At 60.0% G+C, this 19,153-nt stretch overlaps 7 protein-coding genes across 7 annotated transcripts; 4 read left to right on the top strand and 3 right to left on the bottom strand.

Annotated features, from left to right (window-relative positions):
* Window positions 1-2,994: 2,994 nt before the first annotated feature.
* PLICBS_001833 (uncharacterized protein) lies at window positions 2,995-3,774 on the top strand (the record flags this gene model as incomplete). The annotated part of the gene is made up of 1 exon (XM_018321431.2): window positions 2,995-3,774. The coding sequence occupies one exon, from the start codon at window positions 2,995-2,997 to the stop codon at window positions 3,772-3,774; it is 780 nt and encodes a 259-aa protein (XP_018178910.2).
* A 209-nt stretch (window positions 3,775-3,983) lies between these two features.
* PLICBS_001832 (uncharacterized protein) lies at window positions 3,984-5,837 on the bottom strand (the record flags this gene model as incomplete). Its single annotated transcript, XM_018321430.2, has 1 exon — window positions 3,984-5,837. The coding sequence occupies one exon, from the start codon at window positions 5,835-5,837 to the stop codon at window positions 3,984-3,986; it is 1,854 nt and encodes a 617-aa protein (XP_018178909.2).
* A 3,892-nt stretch (window positions 5,838-9,729) lies between these two features.
* PLICBS_001831 (uncharacterized protein) lies at window positions 9,730-10,353 on the top strand (the record flags this gene model as incomplete). The annotated part of the gene is made up of 1 exon (XM_018321429.2): window positions 9,730-10,353. The coding sequence occupies one exon, from the start codon at window positions 9,730-9,732 to the stop codon at window positions 10,351-10,353; it is 624 nt and encodes a 207-aa protein (XP_018178908.2).
* Window positions 10,354-10,947: 594 nt separating this feature from the next.
* On the bottom strand, window positions 10,948-13,027 carry PLICBS_001830 (threalose-6-phosphate phosphatase; the record flags this gene model as incomplete). The annotated part of the gene is made up of 2 exons (XM_018321428.2): window positions 10,948-12,585; window positions 12,668-13,027. 2 exons carry the CDS (start codon window positions 13,025-13,027, stop codon window positions 10,948-10,950), a joined length of 1,998 nt encoding a protein of 665 aa, XP_018178907.2.
* Window positions 13,028-14,449: 1,422 nt separating this feature from the next.
* Window positions 14,450-14,842, top strand: PLICBS_001829 (uncharacterized protein; the record flags this gene model as incomplete). Its single annotated transcript, XM_018321427.2, has 2 exons — window positions 14,450-14,619; window positions 14,719-14,842. 2 exons carry the CDS (start codon window positions 14,450-14,452, stop codon window positions 14,840-14,842), a joined length of 294 nt encoding a protein of 97 aa, XP_018178906.2.
* A 798-nt stretch (window positions 14,843-15,640) lies between these two features.
* On the top strand, window positions 15,641-16,587 carry PLICBS_001828 (uncharacterized protein; the record flags this gene model as incomplete). Its single annotated transcript, XM_018321426.1, has 2 exons — window positions 15,641-15,789; window positions 15,852-16,587. 2 exons carry the CDS (start codon window positions 15,641-15,643, stop codon window positions 16,585-16,587), a joined length of 885 nt encoding a protein of 294 aa, XP_018178905.1.
* Window positions 16,588-16,919: 332 nt separating this feature from the next.
* On the bottom strand, window positions 16,920-17,863 carry PLICBS_001827 (uncharacterized protein; the record flags this gene model as incomplete). The annotated part of the gene is made up of 3 exons (XM_065599916.1): window positions 16,920-16,940; window positions 16,995-17,557; window positions 17,701-17,863. 3 exons carry the CDS (start codon window positions 17,861-17,863, stop codon window positions 16,920-16,922), a joined length of 747 nt encoding a protein of 248 aa, XP_065455988.1.
* Between the last annotated feature and the right edge of the window lie 1,290 nt (window positions 17,864-19,153).

Here is a 19,153-nt window from a genome sequence, read left to right as displayed (position 1 = left end):
GGCAAGGCTTGGTGGCGAAAGCCGGTCTTCTGCCAAGCTGAGATGCGCCCAAGTCGGAGGGATGCCTCAGAGGTACAGTGAGGCGCCAACCATGGTGTGCAAATATTGCCAAGACACCCTGCCATGAGAAGTGACCATCCTCAAATGAGAGCCGTTTCCAATTCGCTGGCCGTCAGTGGTCGTCACCCGTCAGGGCATCATGACCCTTTCCGACGGCTGAAGCCAAGAGTGGTGAGTGCCAACCAATGCCGTCGCGGCAGGCCACTCATTATAACGCGCATAGGACGGGATCCAGCGTTGTACGTGTTGGTCCGCTCGAAGGATTACACATTTTGTGGCGTTCAGACACCACGCCAACAGCGGCCCGCTGTGGGGGTTCATAGAACTTCCGTGTGGGTTGTTGCCGACGGCGGGCGTCGTCAGGAGTCCGACGACAGGCACCAGATGCACGGCCCCGAGCGGGCGCGGCACACCCTCCAGCTGTTGGAGCGCGCAGTGGTACCGCGCCGAAGGCTCCGGTTGCTGGAGGCTTCATGTTGTCCGACCTGGGCAGAGATCACACGTAGAGACGTTGCCTTGGCGTTGCCAACGGCCGTGACGGCGCGCATGTTTCTGGTCGGAGTCCTCTACGCCTAGGATAGACCAGACGGGCGCCGTACGCATGCACGAAGCAAGTCAACTACTTTGTGCCCTTTGAACACGCGTCGTGGGGGCACGTGGCACAAGGTAAGGAGATCAGTTAGTGACAGCTGAAACCACCTTGCCCGAGACAACGCGTAGGGAGACCGGGAGGTGCTGTTGGTGCCGGCCGGAGCGTTACTCAGGCGTTCAAACGGCTTGGCTTCATTGCTTGGCTTCATTCCCTGGCGATGCTTTGCCGGGGCACGGAGTCCACCAGATCGGCCGACGAACCGAGAGGACGCCGGTGTGTTACGGCATACACAAAGCCAGGCTGACCACAGTGCACATGACCATTGCACAAATACGAGCGCTGAAGCTGCACAGCACACACATATTGCATTACAGAGGACATAACTGGAGCCCCAGCGGACGAAGCAGAGCATACCACTGTCCTGTGTGTGTGTGTGTGTGTGTGCGATGACCGGAGCAACGAAAGAGCCGTTAGGCCGCCGCACTGTTGGCTCTGCTCAACAGTACGGGCAACCAGCCATCTGGCTGGTCCGGCACCGGTCGCTGGTCCCCAATGATGCCGATTGCCCTCACACCACCTACAAACGTCCTTCCATATCGGTCGTGCAACGCAGAGTTAGTAAGCTCTGTGCATGTGGCAGAAGCAGCGCGCGTTATCCGCCGTTGGCCGTGCAAGGCCAACATGGCGCGGTCTTTGCCCTCTGTCATGGCCGGCCGTGGCCTGATCCCAAGTGTACAAAGCGCACTTGATTCGACCACTCTGTTGATCTGTGATGAGTAGTTGCGCTTATGTCTAAACACCGCGCGCCGTGTCGTCAGCGGGCGCCTCGTCTACTGTGCTCGCTCGTGCAGGATTGAGTTGGTCCAGAGTCCGTAGCTGACAGTGCCGACAGATTCTACGCCAAACAAGCATTGTGGCCCGTGCCACGGGTCGCTTGCGCTGCTGTTTACCGTGTGTGAGGGTGGTTGGTTGGACGCATCCTCAGACTCTACAAGACCGTTGTCGATGAGAATTGGACTTGCCGGACCGTTTTGTACAGTACTGGCTTGGGTACTTGTGCAACACCTTGCGAAAGGCGTATCGTAAGTTTCCGCGTACAATTATGAACTCTGTGTGCCATGGAAGCTGCTTTTGGAAGCCAAACTTGGCCATTCGTCCATGGGATCGAGACATTGACCGTGTCGACAACTGAGGGCTGCTGTGACGGCCAAAGGCCTCAGGATGCCGAGATGCCATTTACCTCCGTTCTACATGTTGCGGGCATATGAGCTTCCTTCTGACGGTTAGACATTGTTACAGTACAGTACTGTACTTATATATTTTTCGTAAACGAAATGCCAAATTGCGCGAAGTCTCGTCGCACGTTTGTATGCACTGCCGAACATAGAGGGTTTGGGAGCCAAGTCCCAGTGCCCCAGTGCCATCATCGCGAGCGGCCGAACACATGGCTTGGCTTCGGCATATCTATTAATGGCACCGCAATTAAGCCATTTGCAGTGAAAGAAACGCATGACACGGTGATTCTCTTCAGTGTTTCTCAGATGCCCCATGTGGTCCCCCACAGCGTTCGCTTGGAATGAGTGTGAGCCGCCCCCCAACATGTGCGTGATGTCCGGTCCCAGTCAGTCCGTCCGTCTGTATGCCGACGAGTGCAGCCGCCCGCTCCGCAGTCACGCCGTTTAGATGCCGGGTGACCTGCCAAAGCCAGACACGCCGCCCCCTGCCCAGACCCATGGATACGGTGCCCGGTGCCGTTCTGCGGCATTTGCCCCCCACCGCGCGGCGCGGCGCGGCATCTCACTGCCGCTCAGACGACCCAACCCGTCCACTGACGGCGGCAGCGGCAAGACCTTATGCTCGTGGTTTCTCCATTCGTGACCGAGCATACAGTACGGACGTGACATCTAAGCTTTGCAGACGAAGGGCAGTGAAAAGGAAGGTGAAGGTTTAAGGACCGGTAGACCCACCTGCTTCCTGCACGGTCTTTTGCCCCGAGTTGAGGCCGACTGAAGATGACTTCCGACCAACATACACCACGTGCAGTGCCGTGCTCCGGCAGCAGTGAATCGCGGACGACTCGAAGTTCCATCTGAGTCTGGAAGACCACATGGTCGCGAGACTTCGTCCTGTGGGCGCAGCAAAGCGCAATGACCCCTTATGCTTCCCCTGAGAGCACGAGATGAGGTCTAGTGCCCGCTGAGTGCAGCGAATGTGGATATAAATTGACGTGGTGTTCCTGCCCCGGAGGATCGTCGTGACCACAGACAGGCATCGTTGTAGATACTCATACGTGAACTACATATTTGTCATCTTTACGAGTCGTCCAGTCTTCTGTAGGTAACATGAAGTACATTGCTCTCCTCGCAGGCCTCGTCGGCCTCGCTGCCGCCCTCCCCAGCCCGTCTCAGTCCCAGCAACTCACGCGTGTCCACCGCCGCCGCCCTACCCAAGTCCGGAGCTCGAGCTTCAACCAGAAGCAAGTCTCGACCTCGGCCCTCGACGTCCTCAACTCCACACACACGAGCTACTCACTCAACTGGGCCGGCGCGGTGCAGGTCGGCAGCGGCTTCAAGAAAGTCGTCGGCACCGTCACGGTCCCCCAGGCCTCGGGCGGCTCCGGGGCCGCCGCCTCGGCGTGGGTCGGCATCGACGGTGACACGTGTGGCCGGGCCATCCTGCAGACGGGCATTGACTTCTACGGCGACGGCCGCTTCGACGCGTGGTACGAGTGGATTCCTGATGGCTCGTTCGCCTTCTCGGACTTTGGCATGAGCGTGGGCGACCAGATTCGCATGACGGTCGAGGCCCATACGTCGACGTCTGGCGTCGCGACGCTGGAGAACCTGACCACGGGGCAGACCATCTCGCACGACTTCACTAACCCGCCCTCGGAGCTGTGCGAGGAAAATGCCGAGTGGATCGTCGAGGACTTCATCATGAACGGCAATCTGATCCCCTTTGCCAACTTTGGATCGGTTACGTTCACGGAGGCGAGCGCCGAGGGCTCGTCTGGCACGGTCACGCCTGCGGGTGCCCAAATATTCGACATCATCGCCAACAACAAGGTCATCACGGACTGCAAGACGAACGGCGACGATCTGACTTGCGACTACACCGGCTGATTAGCGGTAATTGGCTTGAAGTGTTTGTTATTTAGCTGATTTGGTATTGCAATCAACAAGACCAGAGTACCACGTTGAGTGACGCGCACCGTGGCAAGTGAGGTGATGCTTCAGCATCTAGAATTACAAGGCAACCTAGTCTAGCTGCCCCTTTCGGGGCTCATGCTAGACAGAACCAGTGTTCGGCCTTACGGTAGTCGAGTCCGTGACTACTCAATCCGATTGCAAAGGTGTGGCACGAGATCGTGCGTGGTGTCTCGACACCGCTTCCCAAATTCGTAGCATTCCGCGCAGATCAGAAAGCAGCCCTCGTCGCAATCCGGGCATTCCCAGGAAGTCGTTCCGAGCACTGTACACCTGGTGCAGACTTCGCACCAGCACGAGTCGTCCACCCATCTGACGGGGTTTCCAGCCGTCTCAGAAGGTAGTTCGCTATCGTAGCCTTTCTGCGCGGCGTGCTCCTTGACAATCGCGAGGAGGTCGACATTGCCGCTCCTTTCTGCCCAGTACAACAAGTCGCGTCCGAAAATATCGGTCGAGGCCATGTCGTAGTTGGAGACAGTAATAAGTCTGCGGACGACGGCGGCGTGGCCGTTTCGTGTTGCTGCAACTATAGCAGCTGTTCCATAGTCGTCCTCGACGTCTACAACCTCCGACTTGTTCATGTCCCCAGACAACATGACATCGAGGACGTCCACGCTGTTCCTCATGGCTGCATGAAACGCTGCGGTCCTTCCGTTGTTGTCCTTTTGGACGAAGTTGGTGCCCGGGTGGCCCATGAAGAACTGTACGAGGTCGGCGCGGTTGTTGTGAGCGGCGATGTGAAATGGGGTCCAACCGCTCCGGTTACCGGTCATGGGATTGGCGCCAGCCTGTAGGAGTAGTTTGGCAAGCTCAAGATCACCGTTTTCGGCCACAGCATGCAAGGCCGTCCACCCGCTATGTGTATGTGCCTGCACGTCAGCGCCGTGTGCGAGGAGCGCCTCGACAACATCCCTGTGGCCCCTGTCTGCAGCGGTAAGCAGGGCCGACCATCCCGCATCATTAGTGGCGGCAATGTTGGCGCCGTGTTCCAGGAGCAACTTGACCACCGTGGCGCGGTCTGCTCCAGCTGCCAGACTGAGGGGCGTCCACCCGTGGTTACAGGGCGACATGACATTCGCGCCGTGCTCGAGCAGCAGCTTAACGATGTCGACGTGGCCGCTGTCCGAGGCGAGCGTCAGCGGTGTCCATCCATTGCCGCAGGCCAGTGAGATATCGGCACCCTTGCACAGCAGTGCTCTCACAGCATCCGTCTTGCCTTTATCGGCGGCCAATGTGAGTGGCGTCCACCCATCCATTGTGGGAAGAGCCGGATCGGCGCCGTGGTCGATTAGGAGCTGCACAATGTCGCCATGGCCTGAGTTGGCGGCCGAGTGCAGTGCAGTCCAACCGCGATCTGCCGCCGCCCGAACATCGGCACCCCTCTCCAGGAGGAGCGTGACGGTGGCAGTATGGCCGTTGCATGCTGCCGACTTGAGCGGCGTCCATCCACTCTCGCTCCGATGTTCCATGTCGGCGCCTTTGTCGAGAAGATATCGAACCACGTCCACGTGGCCAGAGTTGGCCGCAACGTTGAGCGGCGTCCAGCCCAAGTAGCCTGTCTCGAGGTCGGCGCCGGCGTCCATCAGAAGCTCGACGACTTCACGGTGGCCCTGTCGCGCAGCGGCACCGAGAGGCAGCCAGTCTCCCTCATCCGACACGGCGACATCGGCGCCACCCTGTTCGAGCAGCAGGCGTGCCATCTCGAGGTAACCACCTTCGGCCGCAAGGGGCAGCAGGACGAAGTCGGCGAGGCGCACGCCTGTATCGATGGCTCGCTCGAGGGTCTCGCGGCGCCCGCGTCTAGCAGCCCAGCGCAGAGCGGAGCCCTCGTGGTGCTGGGCATTGTGTCGGTACAGGTCGGCGACGAGGAGATGGTATAGGCGGCGGTTGCAACGGACGAGGGAGTCGATGTCGCCGTCCGCGTCGAGGAACCGGGCGACGGCTGCCAGCAGCTCGTTGGCCAGGTCTAGAAGCGGCATTTCGAAGGTCGCACGCGATGCGGCTCGGCACACAGGCTGGCCCGGCCGAGCGCAGGTGTTTTTGTGTCGTCTTCTCCACAGATGTGTGGAAGGCGTTTGGACTGTCGCCGGCGCGAGGTCAGATGTCGGCTGAGGTCATCGTCACTGTTGGAGGCGTTGTGGGGTCGGGCGCAAGGGCCAGAACGGCCTAGTGCTTTTGGGGGGTTGTTTTGGTGCTGTTTGCTTGAACGACTGCCTGTCGACAGAGGGGCGGCGACTCGCTCTGGCGCTTGCTGGAGACGGGGGATTCGGAATTCGAGGACGACACGCGGAATATCGATGCCAACGCTGATGCTGATGCTGGATGCTGATGCAAAGGATGTGATGTTGATGCGGACGGGGGTTTCGGCCCGTGATGTGGTTTCGGTGAGGCCGTAGGCAAGGCGGGCGCTCAGGTGCGCTGAGGTCGCGTGTGTGTGCTGACTCTCCAGGCTGCTGATGAGGCAGTCGAATAGGGCAAGTGGGTGCACTGCCGCCAGCACCTTCCCGCGCTCACCGTCAGCAGCAGCAGCTCCAGTACCTCAGGCAGCTCAGGCACCTCAGGCAGCAATAGGTAGGTCATGGGACTGCCCACCGCTTCTTCGGCCATGTCAGGACTCGGGACAGCTCCCTCAATGTCAACCACAAAAATTTCCAACGATGAGGTGCAGGACGAGGACCATCTGGCGACAGCATTTGATCCCCTCTCAAACTCGCAATGTTCGGCCTCAATCGCCAGTTCCGAGTTCAGCGGCAACGCCTCGCCTGGCGCGCCTCACCCTTCGCTATGCCGCAGGATCCAACATGATCGAGTGTCCCGAGTCCCGACTCCTCGGGCTCACTGATGCTCACTCGCCCACTACTCGCCCGTTAATCAAGTAGAGTTACTCATCGATGGCTCCTTTACCGGGAGCTGCGTTCGAAACTCTGCCGCCGGCAAAATTAGCCTTGCAGTCCAAGACGGCTTCGCGGCCTCGGCTTGGGTCTACAAATGAACCCGACAATTGGGCACAATCACCCGCCGGTACTCGTCAAGATGTCACCGAGGACAAGCCGTCGAGAAGCCAGCCGCGACAGGAAGCTGGCTTCATGGCCGTCTGCAAAGACGATGCATTCTGGGACGGCCTCTACGCAATCCCACTCGCTCAACTCACCAGTGAAGCGCCCGCCGCCATCACTGACATCGACACCGTCCAACAGGGCAGCACAGGCACTTCGGCACGGGCCGTCTGGATGTCCCGACCCGGCGAGGTGACTAGCCACACAGTAGCTGACCGTAAGGCTCCAGTCACCTCATTTGCGCGGATGGCTGTCCTCTGAGACTCAGCAAGGGTTTCGTCACCCTCCGAACAACATTCCGTTCGAGGCGGCCCTGGAACTACCAGCGCCACATATGGCGCGATCAAGATGTCTATGCAACGACCCGAGCATCGAGAGCCCCGGGCATACCTTCTTCCTGGATAACCTGCTACGCCAGTCGCATTGGTGCCGAGGCCGGGTTCTTCAAACTCAAGCCGTCCGGAGGAAGAGTCCGACACACGCGACACGACGCAGATGCAGACCACACCAGCACGGGTGGCAACGTTTCCAGCTCCCAATCATCGTCTTGCAGGGCCAATGGTCGTGGCCTGATGCATGTAACTGCAGCAGTGCAGCAGAGCTGTGCAGGCTGGCTGTGAGCTGGACACCCTCTTTTTCCACGCCGGCGACAAGAAAACGCCAGCGGCGTTGCGTCGCATCGGACGGGTCGAGAACCAGGTTTTCGGAGTATCGACTTGTCCAAACCTCGATCCGCCGGGCAGCCAGGAGCCAGCAGCAACGGCGTCGGCAGCAGCAGCAATGCAGACGTCATGCGCTCCCAACACGATGTGTCATATCCATCTCAACCATGACCCCTCTGGTGTTGAGGGGCATCTGTCGCAAAATATACATGTCGATTTACTCCCCACGTACGTACCTGACGGAAGCTTTTCATCGAGCTACGAAGACAGCCTCGGAGTTTGGCGCCGTTCCTTTGTTATTGTCACCCTACGTCACTAGCAGCAGTTCTCCAGCGCGTGCAGACCGGTCTGCCGTGGTCGCATCCAACCAGGGCGCCAGACGGTGAGCCGTGGAAGGGGCGCGCCGTCGTGTGATTCGGTGCCTCCAAAGGCCCATACGACGTGAATCGTTTTCGAAGGCGCGTAGCCTGCTGCTCATTGCGACTCATCTATTGGCCGTTCCGGGACGAGAATGCAAGTTTCGGAACGGGGTTTGGTGTTCGGGGCACTGCCGCCGGAGCAGATTGGGATGGCGGCCAAACCTGTTCACATGCTGACATGGTAGGGTGGCCATAGCATCGCTCATCAGGCAGCCTCAACTTCCCGAACTTTGTCGTTCGTTTTCAACAACAATCCGGGGGGCGCCCACCCGTTCCAAGCGATTGGACTGCCACAATGCCGGTACAACACCTGACGAGCACTGTCTTTGCGTCAAACAATATAAGCCCCAAGAGGAGGTTGAGGCTGGAGCACCTGGCTGAACCATCTCGCCGATGAGCTTCCGGCCCGCTTATTTGGTGCTCACCCAGAGACCAAGACCACCCAACCACGATTCTCGCAGCCCACACGGTTGAACTGAACGGACGTCGACGGCTGGCCGATCGATCTCGGCTTGCCCTGTTGAGAAGGCTCGAAGAGGACAATTGTCGCCTCGAGGACGCGCAGCCACTCAGGCGCGTCGCGGGCGGTTGGCATGCCAAGGAATAGCAGCCTTGGTGCGGGTGACTTGCAGGCTATGCGTCCGTCGATGGGCAGATGTCCAATGGAAAGCGATCCAACAAACGTCGAAAATGGCGCAACTGCTGCAACGGACAAGGCGTTGACTGTTCGCGACGTCTCATCAGCCTCTCTCTAGGCTGCCACGCCCCGTAAATACAGCGCGGCTGGATGGGTATGCGTTCGACGCTAGCCACCGTTCGGGAAAGGAAGAGCGCCGCGTGCGGCGCAAAGCGACATTCTGTATCCAAAGTACTTGCTGCTGAAGCCAGCCTCGCGAGTTGCTCTCCGTCCTGGAAGGGCCGACGGGGCATCCTGGCGAGGTCAAACCGGCTTATGCTTCGCTGATGGCACGAATAACCGCCGCAGCGGCCTCGGCGTATCATCATGGCCCAAACCTACGGCGCCCCGGGGCCAATTGGCTCTTCAGCGGCTTCCGCCGCGCTGACCCAGCTCGACGCGTACACGCGGGACACACGGAAGGCAACGGGACGGGGGGTGAGCGGGGGAGGGGCGCGCTACGGAAGCGGTGGAGTGGAGTCGCTCGGCGGCGTGGACAACGGAACGGACCTATGGCCTGCTCCTGGTGGTGTCGTCCCGGCGCCGTTGCTCCACCGCGGAACGGGGGCCTGGGTCGACATGTCGACATCCCTGGATATGGATGTGTGGGCGCGGACAACGGGAGGCAGTGAGCGTGACATCATGTCTCCTCGGTCGCCGTCGCTGAGATGCGATGCACTGCCCTGGCCAGGAACTCCATGGACCTATAAAGGACCGACGCGAGCTGCTCCTTGATCGATCCCGTCCTCCGATTGAGTCTGCGCCGTGTCACACGAGATTCGCTGCAAGCCTACCCTCCAAGAAGAACCACGAGTCCCGAGTCCCTGGCACCCGGTCCCGAAGCACACAAACACAAACAAGGCACCTCCTTGCCCCCCTTTCTGGTCTTTCAACAGAGACTCATATACCCCCTTTGCTCTCCCGTTCACCCTTCCGCTCAACCGATTCCTCCTCCCTCTACACAATCCACCGTTCCCCGAACATTACACACGTTGCCCCGATACCCATATCCACATACAAGCATACACACATCACATACACATCACATAGCCACCATCATGTCTCAGCTCGCCCGTGCCTACGCTCTGAATGATGTCTCCGCCACCCGGTCCCTGTACGACGAATGGGCGAGCACCTACGACAAGGAAATGGCCGAGGCCACCCAGGACTACGTCGGCCCTGCTCTCGCCAGCACCTACACGCTCAAGTGCGTCGGCGTGGACAACATCTCCAAAGCCCGGATCCTCGACGCCGGCTGCGGCACCGGCCTCGTCGGAGTCCACCTCGCCAAACTAGGTGCCAAGAATGTTGACGGCATCGACCTCAGCCCTGGGATGCTGGACATTGCCCGCCGAGCTGGCGTCTACCAGGAGCTCGAAACGGCCGACCTCACCAAGCCACTGTCGCACAAGGACGGTCAGTATCAAGCCGTGGTCTGCATCGGCACCTTCACGCAGGGCCACGTAGGCCCTTCGGCGTTTGACGAGTTCGTCCGCGTCGTGGAGAAGGGCGGCTACATCATCTCCACGGTCCTCGGCAGCATCTGGTCCAGCGGTGGGTATGAAGCCAAGGTTGCTTCACTGGCCGAGGACGGAAAGGTCAAGGTCCTCAGCGCCGAGCTCGAGGACTACCGTCGTGGTGCGGGCGTTCAGGCGTACATGGTCGTGCTCCAGGTGCTGTGAAGAGTTGCATGAACTGCCCCTATACCCTTGAGGCCCCGGCGACACGTGTTGGTGCCGTGACGGAGTTGAAACGACCTTGTTCGACATGTCCGCCCCCCGGCAACGGCGGATACACAGCTCGCGACTTGCGCCTTATCATCTCGTTGATCGTCATGAAGTGATGAATGACTGAAACGTGCATCAATCCTACAAACGGAATACGCCGGGCCTGTGAGCGAAAAGTGCGCGACACACAAATGTGTTTCTCTTGGCTGGATCATGGCGGAGGAATCGTGGGAGAACCGACAGTTACAGTCCTTACTTTGCTGCCACACATCGCGGCACAGAATTACATCACTCATCGTGCAACGTGCCTTGACTTGCTTTCGTCGTAGACTATCCCGCCTAGGAACGCCGGACTTGGGCCATTGTCTTTATGTTTGCGCGCATGTAGGCATGCAGCGGAGAGGTGGAGTTATGGCAGCGCCCCGGGCGCTTGTGGGCTCAATTGAGGGCAATAGAATTGCTGCGAAAGCCGCATTCAAACTGAGATGCGCTCAGTCGCTGGTTCCCTCAGAATCTAAACTGGTCATACATAATACAATCATGGTGCATTCATGCCGTCTGCGCCTTCTTTGGGACCCCGCGGTCGCTGGCGGGCGACACCTGCTCGAGGAGCCGCAACATGTCGTCGACCCAAGACTTGACGTCCCGCTCCCTCACGCGCCCGTACACAGCCCCGTGCACCTCGCGGCGCCGCTCCGGCGACATGGTCAGCGCCTCGTCGATGCGCTCCGCCACGCCCGCCACGTCCCACGGGTTGATCTGCAGCGCCTCCTCGAGGCTGCTCGCCGTGCCGCTAAACTCGGAGATGATGAGCTGCCCGTGCGCCGTGCCATCATCACCCTCATCAACTTCGCTGTCCTTGTCGTGATCGTCCCGCTGCTGGCATGCCACGTACTCGAGCCCCGTGGTGCTCATGCCCTCGCGCGCGCTGGTGATGAGCGCCGCGTCGGCCAGCCGCAGCAGCGCAAAGTACTCCTCGCGGGAGAGGTTCTGCGAGTGCATGCTCAAGGGCGCGAAGCCGCCGAGCGAGCCGTGGACTTGGTTGATGGCGGCGACGAGCGAGTTGACCTTGTTGGTGTACTTGGCCTCGTCCTCCTCGTTGGCGTGCTCGGCGGCGGGGCGGCTGCAGGTCTGGACGAGGACGACCTTGTCTTTCCACTCGGGGTGCGTCTCGAGGAACCGCGCAAAGGCCTGGAGCTTCTTGTCGACGCCGCCGAGGCTGTCGGGCGGGTCGCACCCGAAGATGAGCTTCCTGTCGCCGTAGAGGGCGCGCAGCTCGGCGCATTTGGCGTCGACGGCGGGGGTGAAGGCCAGGGATGTGATGCTTGCGACGTCGATACCCTCCGGCAGGACAGCTATCGTGACGGTTCTTCCGCAGGAAGTTACGACGCGCTCGCTGCTGGCGTCGAGGCTGAGGATCCGGGCGCACGAGTTGGCAAAGTGCTGCGCGTAGTGGCGCGCTTGAAAGGCGATGACATCGGCGCCGAGCATGCCCTCAAGGACTTCCTTGCGTCGGTGCAGGCAGCGCACGAGCTCGCTGGTTGGGAACGGCGAGGCGAGATAGAACGACACTTGAATGTCTGGCTTGCGCTGGCGGAGCAGTTCGGGAAGCAACGCCAGGTGATAGTCGTGCACCATGACGACGTCGTCGGGCTGATACTCGTCGCAGATCTTGTCGGCAAAGGCCTCGTTCATGCGCCGGTAGTCGTCCCATCGCTCGTCTTCCTGCCTGCCGGCGGTGGGCGTGCGTTGCTTGTAGTGGAACAGGGCAAACATGTCGTGCTCTGCGAAGGCGCGCCAGCGGGATTGCCTCTCGAGCTTGATGCCGTCCTCTGTGACGCCCGCGTCGTCGGTGAGCCATATTGGAAGCGTGCGCACCGGGTCGGTGTAGAGAAGGTGTTCGAGCTGCTTGGCCTCGCGATGGGAGATGAAGGTCTCGTCGCCGGTCGTCTCCCCGTCGATTTTCACTTGGACAGCGCCTAGGCCAACACCGGTGGTAGTCGTGCTGGTGCCTGACAATTGCGCGGGGGCAGGGGATGCTGTCTTTGGCGATGGGGATGCATCGTCGGAGACTTGGACGATTTCTCCGGTCCAGGCGATGACTGTGTGGTCGAGAGGACATTGGTCGGAGGAGAGGTAGGCGAAGGAGTTGAGCAGCGTTGAGCGGTGGCCGCGATCCTCTAGTTTCTGTTCCCAAGTCAGCTGTTATTGCACGGATCGAGCAAGAAAGAGTCTCGAGCAGTGGTATTGACTGGGGGTTGCTGCTCACCCATTGACCGTCCTTGTCGTACTGCAGCAGTTGCGGCACGGTGAACGTCGCGGATATGACCCGGCGATGGGTTGAGCCAGCGCCATTGTGCCGTGGCGGGCGAGCGTCATCACCGGTTGCCGTTAGATTGCGCTTCTGCTGATGAGATGGCGAGGGAATCGTTTGCCGTACCGCGTGCTGCTTGGCCGTGCCGGGCTGCGGCGGGAAATAGCCCTGCCGTAGACGCTCCGCCTTGCTCGGCTGGTCGTTGTAGGTGTCTCTGCGGATGTCTGGCGTCACGGGCACGTCGGTGACGGACTTGCGCTCTTGTGGCGGCAGATGGGACTCGTCGCCGGGGGTCTGGGCTTGCTGGGGGGACATGACGAGATGCCTTGACTGATCAATGAACCACGAAGTCGATCCAGGTGCTTGTTATCCTGAGAATACTTGCGTGGTGAAGGTAATGACTGTATTCGGGCGATTGAATGAAAAGAGCGCATCGCATCATGCTGGCGTGCCGTTCTTGCTGGACGTTTCGCCTCCGAGTCGTCTGCGTCGTGGCGTGGACAGCACATTCTGACATCACCAGAGTGTAACGCCCGAATATTCGTCCCAGGGCCTGCCTTGGTCATGGCGGATGCTCCCCCTTCTTTTGGCCAAACAATCATCCCGTCAGTCGAGCGAAGTCCAAGGCAGAACGATGGGACCATTCATGCGAGGCGTGCACATCAGGCTTCGTCCGGCCCAGCATGGCCCAGCCGACACACGATGAGGACACCGCTGGTGTGAGCATGCGTACGGCGGCTCCCCCCGCGTACCGAGCCCCAACCCCCGACGCGCCCCGTTGTGTCGACGCGATGGCCGGGCCGACCCTCGATAGGGCGCCGTACACCAGTTCCCCGACGTGAACCTGGTCAAGTTGCAGCGAATGCAATTTTCTGCTTGCCGCCTCAAGCACTGGTGCGCGGGACGATGGCGTTCACGTTGGCGGAGAGAATCGGGGGCGACCGAGGCGAGGATGCCCGACTTACGAATTTACGAGTCCGGACTGCCCTGTCTGGTTGTCTGCCCTCAGTCCGGGTTGCGCCAACGGTCAATCCTCCCATCCATCATTCGGCACAATGCAGCCACGCCTGACAGCTCACATGTTACTTGATACTGTAAGTCGAGGCACATGCTGGCTTTCTTGTGCCTTGCTTGTGCCCGCCCGTCCAGCAGCACACACGGTGGTGGCCAACGGCACTCCCCCGCCCCGAATGCCCCCCCCCGGTCAGGTCAGTCAGAAATGCCATGGCGAGGCGGGCGTCGCGGGCAGGGCCATGGCATGCCAATCGCGGCTGGTCAGCACCGGTGGTCAGCTGAAGCCGCCTGGCTGGGTGGGCGGCCCAGCCCGTGGGAAGCGCCGCTGCCAACAAATGACATCCGATCCGATGGCAAAGAAACTTGGACGGCCTTCCCCCGCCGCATCAGCTCATCTTCTCCCCATCAGCGTTTTCTTTTTTTCACATTCTCCATCCTCGGGCGTCGATAACGTGTGAAACGTGCGCGAAGTACGACACCAAGAAGTACATGCCCCCATCGCCGCCTGCTGTTGATGACCAGCAGAAGAGTTCAGCAGCGCCCCGCCCACCCACAGCTGCTTTCTCGCCTCCATCAGGTTGTGCTGCGCCGACCACAGGGACCCCCCTCGAGCTTGGCGAGTGGAGTGACCGCTGAGCGCGGTCGCGAAATGCCTGTCGCCCACCATTGAAGGAAGTCTGGACAGAAAGAGCGTCCAGTTGCCCGCTCCCCCGCCCGCCCGCCATGCCGGAGACCAGGCCCGCCGCGAACCTCAACGGGACCCCGTATCGCAACGTGCCGTTGTCGAAGGAGGCAAGGGCGCCGCTGCAGCTGAAGCGCATCGAGAGCCACAACCTCCGCCAGCAGGAGGAGCTGAGCAGGGAGCGTGTCCCCGTCAGCGTGGCCGCCATGAGGTACTGTTTGCCCAACGTCGAAGGCGCCCGCGTGATGCCGACCGCTGTGTCGGAATTCTAACGAGTCGCTGACTGACCCGCGCGATATTCTACATATAGCATCGTCAAGTACTGCAACGAGACAAAAGACTACATGGTGCCGTCGGTCTGGGGCAGGATCCCGCGGGACGAGGATCCGTACGCGACGAAGCAATCCAACGGCGGCTGCTGTACCGCCATGTAGGAGTAGTAGGAGGTGGGCGACGTTGGGACAGATCTCGTGTGTCTCCCGGACTCGCTGGGCAGCCAGGTTGCCTCGGCTCAGCTGAGCTAGCAAGTAGCGCGAGATCTTGGCGTCACCCACGCATTGTTCCTTCGAGTTTCTTGACGAATTTGTTCCCCTCAAGGCTGCAGGGCGTTTTGGCGGGGCGCATAACAAAGACCCTGATGATGAGTTTATTAAAAGCAGTCTCATTTCGTTTGGCGGCGCCCGTTTTCCTGTCTTTCGAATTGAGCACGTGTTGAGGCCATTTCGCCTTCCGTCACAGCTGACGCCAGTGTGCGCTCTTTGCGTGTCTGAAGAAGATGGCGGCGTGCGCCGGCTCAAAAACGCGCCGCTTCTGACAGCGCCTCCAACCAGGCAGGCCTGGTTTTGCCGGCGCGAGGACGCGATAAATCCGCGCGTCCAGCCAAGCGAGCAGTGACTGAACTGGACAGGGACCTCCAATATTGGAGGCTCCTCTTTATTTGTGGGTGTGATGGGGACTGGTCAGATCATCTGATAAGATTGTGCCTGTCGCCAGCTGCCACAGTGGAGCCGGCTTCAAAGGCCGAGCACGACGACAGGGTTTTCCTAACCGAACTTGCGGGGTCGTCTAGCATTGGTTTCAAGAAGCGCCATGCGAGTTATTTTTCGGCTCGCGGAGGGCGGATAGCTGTCTCCGGAATTCGGATCATGGTCGAAGCCGAGAAGTGCAGCAGCTCGGGATAACCCATACACGCGCAACATAGACCCAACTTCATCCCACCCGGCAAGACAAACATGCAAGTCTCGATGCAGCCTATCAACGTTCCGCTCCCATTCACAGGGCAATGGGACCTGCCCGGCCGAGACGGGTGCGTCTACAGGATCCAGGTCGCCTGGCCGACGCACTGGACAAGTCGCGAAGGACACACCGATGTTCCCGTCCTGTGAGCTCCCGCCGAGTCTGACGCGAGAGAGGACGAGACACAATAGCTAACGGCATCGGAAGCTACACCACCGATGGCAACGCCATGTTCCTGACCGCCTCCGAGGCCTGCTGGCGACGCGCCTCGGCGCCCAACTTTAGCGGCGGCGGCCTCGTCGTTGCAATCGGCTATCCGCTCGACAACCACTTCCTGTTCAGTGCTCGGCGCAACTACGACCTTACGCCGCCGAGCGGGACCAGCCCAGAGGGCTACGGCGGCGCCGACCACCTCCTGGATTTCATCGAAGGCACGCTGAAACCGTTCATCGCATCGACAGTGCTGCCGAAGAGCACAATCGGGAGACAGGCGCTGTACGGGCATTCCTTTGGCGGCCTGTTCACCCTCTACACGCTCTTCACCCGGGCGCACCTTTTTGACTGCTTCGTGGCTAGCAGCCCGTCCGTGTACTGGGACGGCTTCACGGTACTGAAGCACGAGGAGGCCTTCCGCCGCAGCAGCGAGTCCGGCACCACGAAGCCAGTCCTGATGCTGTTCTACGGCGGGTACGAGGAGAATCCTCCGCAGTGGCCGGGGGAGAGCGACGAGGACTACGCGCGGCGGAGGAAAGGAGCTGAGGAGCGAGGCATGGTTGAGAATGCAAAGGCCATGCATGAGCGGTTGAGGGAGTGTGGGCGCCTGCGCAGTGTCTCCATTAAGGGGTATCCCGAGGAGGACCATGGCACGGTGATTGCGTGCTCGCTGAGTAGGTCTGTGACGACGTTTTTCGAGGATTGGCAGGTTGCTAGGCCGCTGGCATAGCCTGTGTACTTGAGGTCGTTGGTTTCACATACAGGTCTGCCTGCCAAGAATCTGACCGTCGTGTGAAGCATATCAGATCACGCACTTCTGATATGAGGAGTGAGGGTTGACTGCGCCTCGCGGTGAATTAGACGGCCGGCGACAACAGCCGCATTGAACGACTACCAAACTCCGAAAGGAGGATACTCTATCACCCAACTGCCGCCGCCAGCACATGCGTCGCTTCAAGCACTACCACTGATTCTTCGCCGCCGCTTTCACAACCACATTACTTTGGCCCATGCACCCATTAGCCTCGGGACGTAAGCCGAAGGGTCGTGACACCCATGCATCTACGAGTCGCGTTCTCGGGCCTGCCAAACTGTGAGCTTCACTTCGACATGTTTTGCATAAAGAATCATTCTTACCAGGTCTCCCTGCACCTCGTGCACCTGCCGCACCGGGAGCTCCTGCGCGTGGACATGAACGCTCTCAATGCCCATGGGGGAGGGTTCCATGCCGCGACTACTAGCTGTTTGAGGATATCCCGGAGGAGACTCTTTGTAGAGGTTGGGAGTGTACTGGGCACTCTGGTCGGGCTGAACGACCTCCTGGCTATGGTCCTTCGGTCTGCGCATACACAGCACGGCTATGGCACCCAGCGCGACGAGGAGAGCGGCGCCGAGTACTCCACCAACGGCTCCTCCCACCATGGCAGTGTTGTCCTTGGGGCACTCGTTGTTCGTAGCGCTGTCTATCTTGGCCGGGCTGCACGTCGTCGATGCTGTGGCGCTTGCCGTCGATGATGTCGAAGATCCTCCAGCCGAGGCCGTCTTCGTGGGGAAGACGATGCTTCCTATCGACGTGCTCAGGATGGCAGTCTTGTTGCCGCAGCAATTCGTGTTGTCGCTCGACGTGCGGCAGCAGAACTGGCTGCCGGCATTTCCAGCCTCGCACTGCAGCACATTGTACGCCTTCCATTTTGCCGACCCTGCGGATGTGAACGTGTGAAGTTGGCGCGCGGACAGACGTTCACTGCGCAGGGCAGTCGTCGTGTGTATTCGTTGGCGAGGTTTTCCTTACGGTCAATGCAAAAATGCGGGCATTTCTCGTCCTCGCCGGTCCGGTCCGTACAGCCGTCCGAGTAGAGGAACCCCTCGACGCCAGAGTCTTGGGAGTAGCAGAGCCCCGAGGAGAGGCAGAGGTCGGGCTTGGCCTTGTTCAGGGCGCAACAGGGGCTGACTTCGGCATCGGGATTGCACGGCTGGACGACGCTGTCGGTTATCGTCCCGTCCATCCAGTAGCATTGTTTCGCTGCTTGAATTGGCGCGATCTGGATGACTATGGCGACGAGGAGAGCAGCGCCTCGGAGGGCCGCGGCGCGTGGTAGGAGCATCGCGAGGAGTCAAGAAACCTCAATGAGCCAACGCTGTCACGGGCGGATATCTGACGTGAAGACGGACCGCCCCGGCAGCTCCTGAACAACGAGAAGGTGCGGAGAGCCGCGAGAGGGCATCCTCCGTCATCTCACCACATGCATCAAAAGTCTGGTTCACATTTACGTAAGGCTGTGTGACGCGGGAGGCGGGATCGATGCAACCGTTCCTGGGGAGAGATCGGCAACCCCCTTGTCAGCTTCATGATGCGAAAGCTGGCGAGCAAGGCAATCGCCGAGGCGAGGACTTGGGTAGGAATCCAGTGGGGGCCAAAACATCTGCGCGATCCCCTGCAGAGTGGCATTGTGTGCGGCGACACGGGAGAGACGGGGCGCAAGGCACAGATAAGGACATGGTTGCGGTCAATTACTTGACTATTGTGACGATCGCAGGCGGTGCGGGCAAAGTCGTGGGCTGGGAGCCGCTATTCAACGGTTCCAAGTGGAAGGGCCACGGTTGCTGAAGATTGCTACATTGGCTCACGGAGGAACGATCATCACACAGCCGCGATACGGCTTTCATCACCTGCAGACCTCAGATACGTGGTGCCCGGGTGGAGAGTGGTTCGTGCGAGCCTCCGTTCCCCTTGCGTCCGCAGCAGCAGGAATGACTCTCCGGCGAAATTCTTGTCGCAGAATTGAATGCCACCATTCAGCCTTAATACCGTAACGCACACCTTGGCAATGGGGCAATATCCAATACGGAAAGACTCAAACGTTTGACAGGCCGGGGTGGCTGTGGTAAAATGTGGCCCGGGAATCGGGAGGCGGCATGTGCCGTTCATCTTCATTGTCGATACCCGCCGTCCACTGGCATGAGTGTTGAACGGCAGTTGCGGATGGCCACAGAGCACAACGGTCTCCACGTGATTGCATTGCCAGATGCTGAGAACCGCCCAGAGACTACGGACTGCCAAAGGTCCGTGGAACTCCGTGGAGCCAGCCCCATAAATTCTGGCTGTCAGCATGGCAAACGCCTTCAACAATCCAGGCGTGAATTTATACTTCCAGTCCAGCACCGCTCGGTCGGAACTGAGCGCCAGCCATTGTCTCTGGGGAAGGTCAAAATCACATTGACCGTGTACTATAGAAACACAACACTGGACACAGTGATTCCCGATCCCAAGCATCAGGCACGGTTCGTCCGACGCG

This window comes from Purpureocillium lilacinum (genome assembly GCF_023168085.1).
Source record: "Purpureocillium lilacinum CBS 284.36 DNA, scaffold_2, whole genome shotgun sequence".
In the NCBI taxonomy this organism is placed as follows: Eukaryota; Fungi; Ascomycota; class Sordariomycetes; order Hypocreales; family Ophiocordycipitaceae; genus Purpureocillium; species Purpureocillium lilacinum.
Note: the sequence above shows the minus strand (reverse complement) of the source record. Positions and strands in the feature narration are given on the sequence as shown.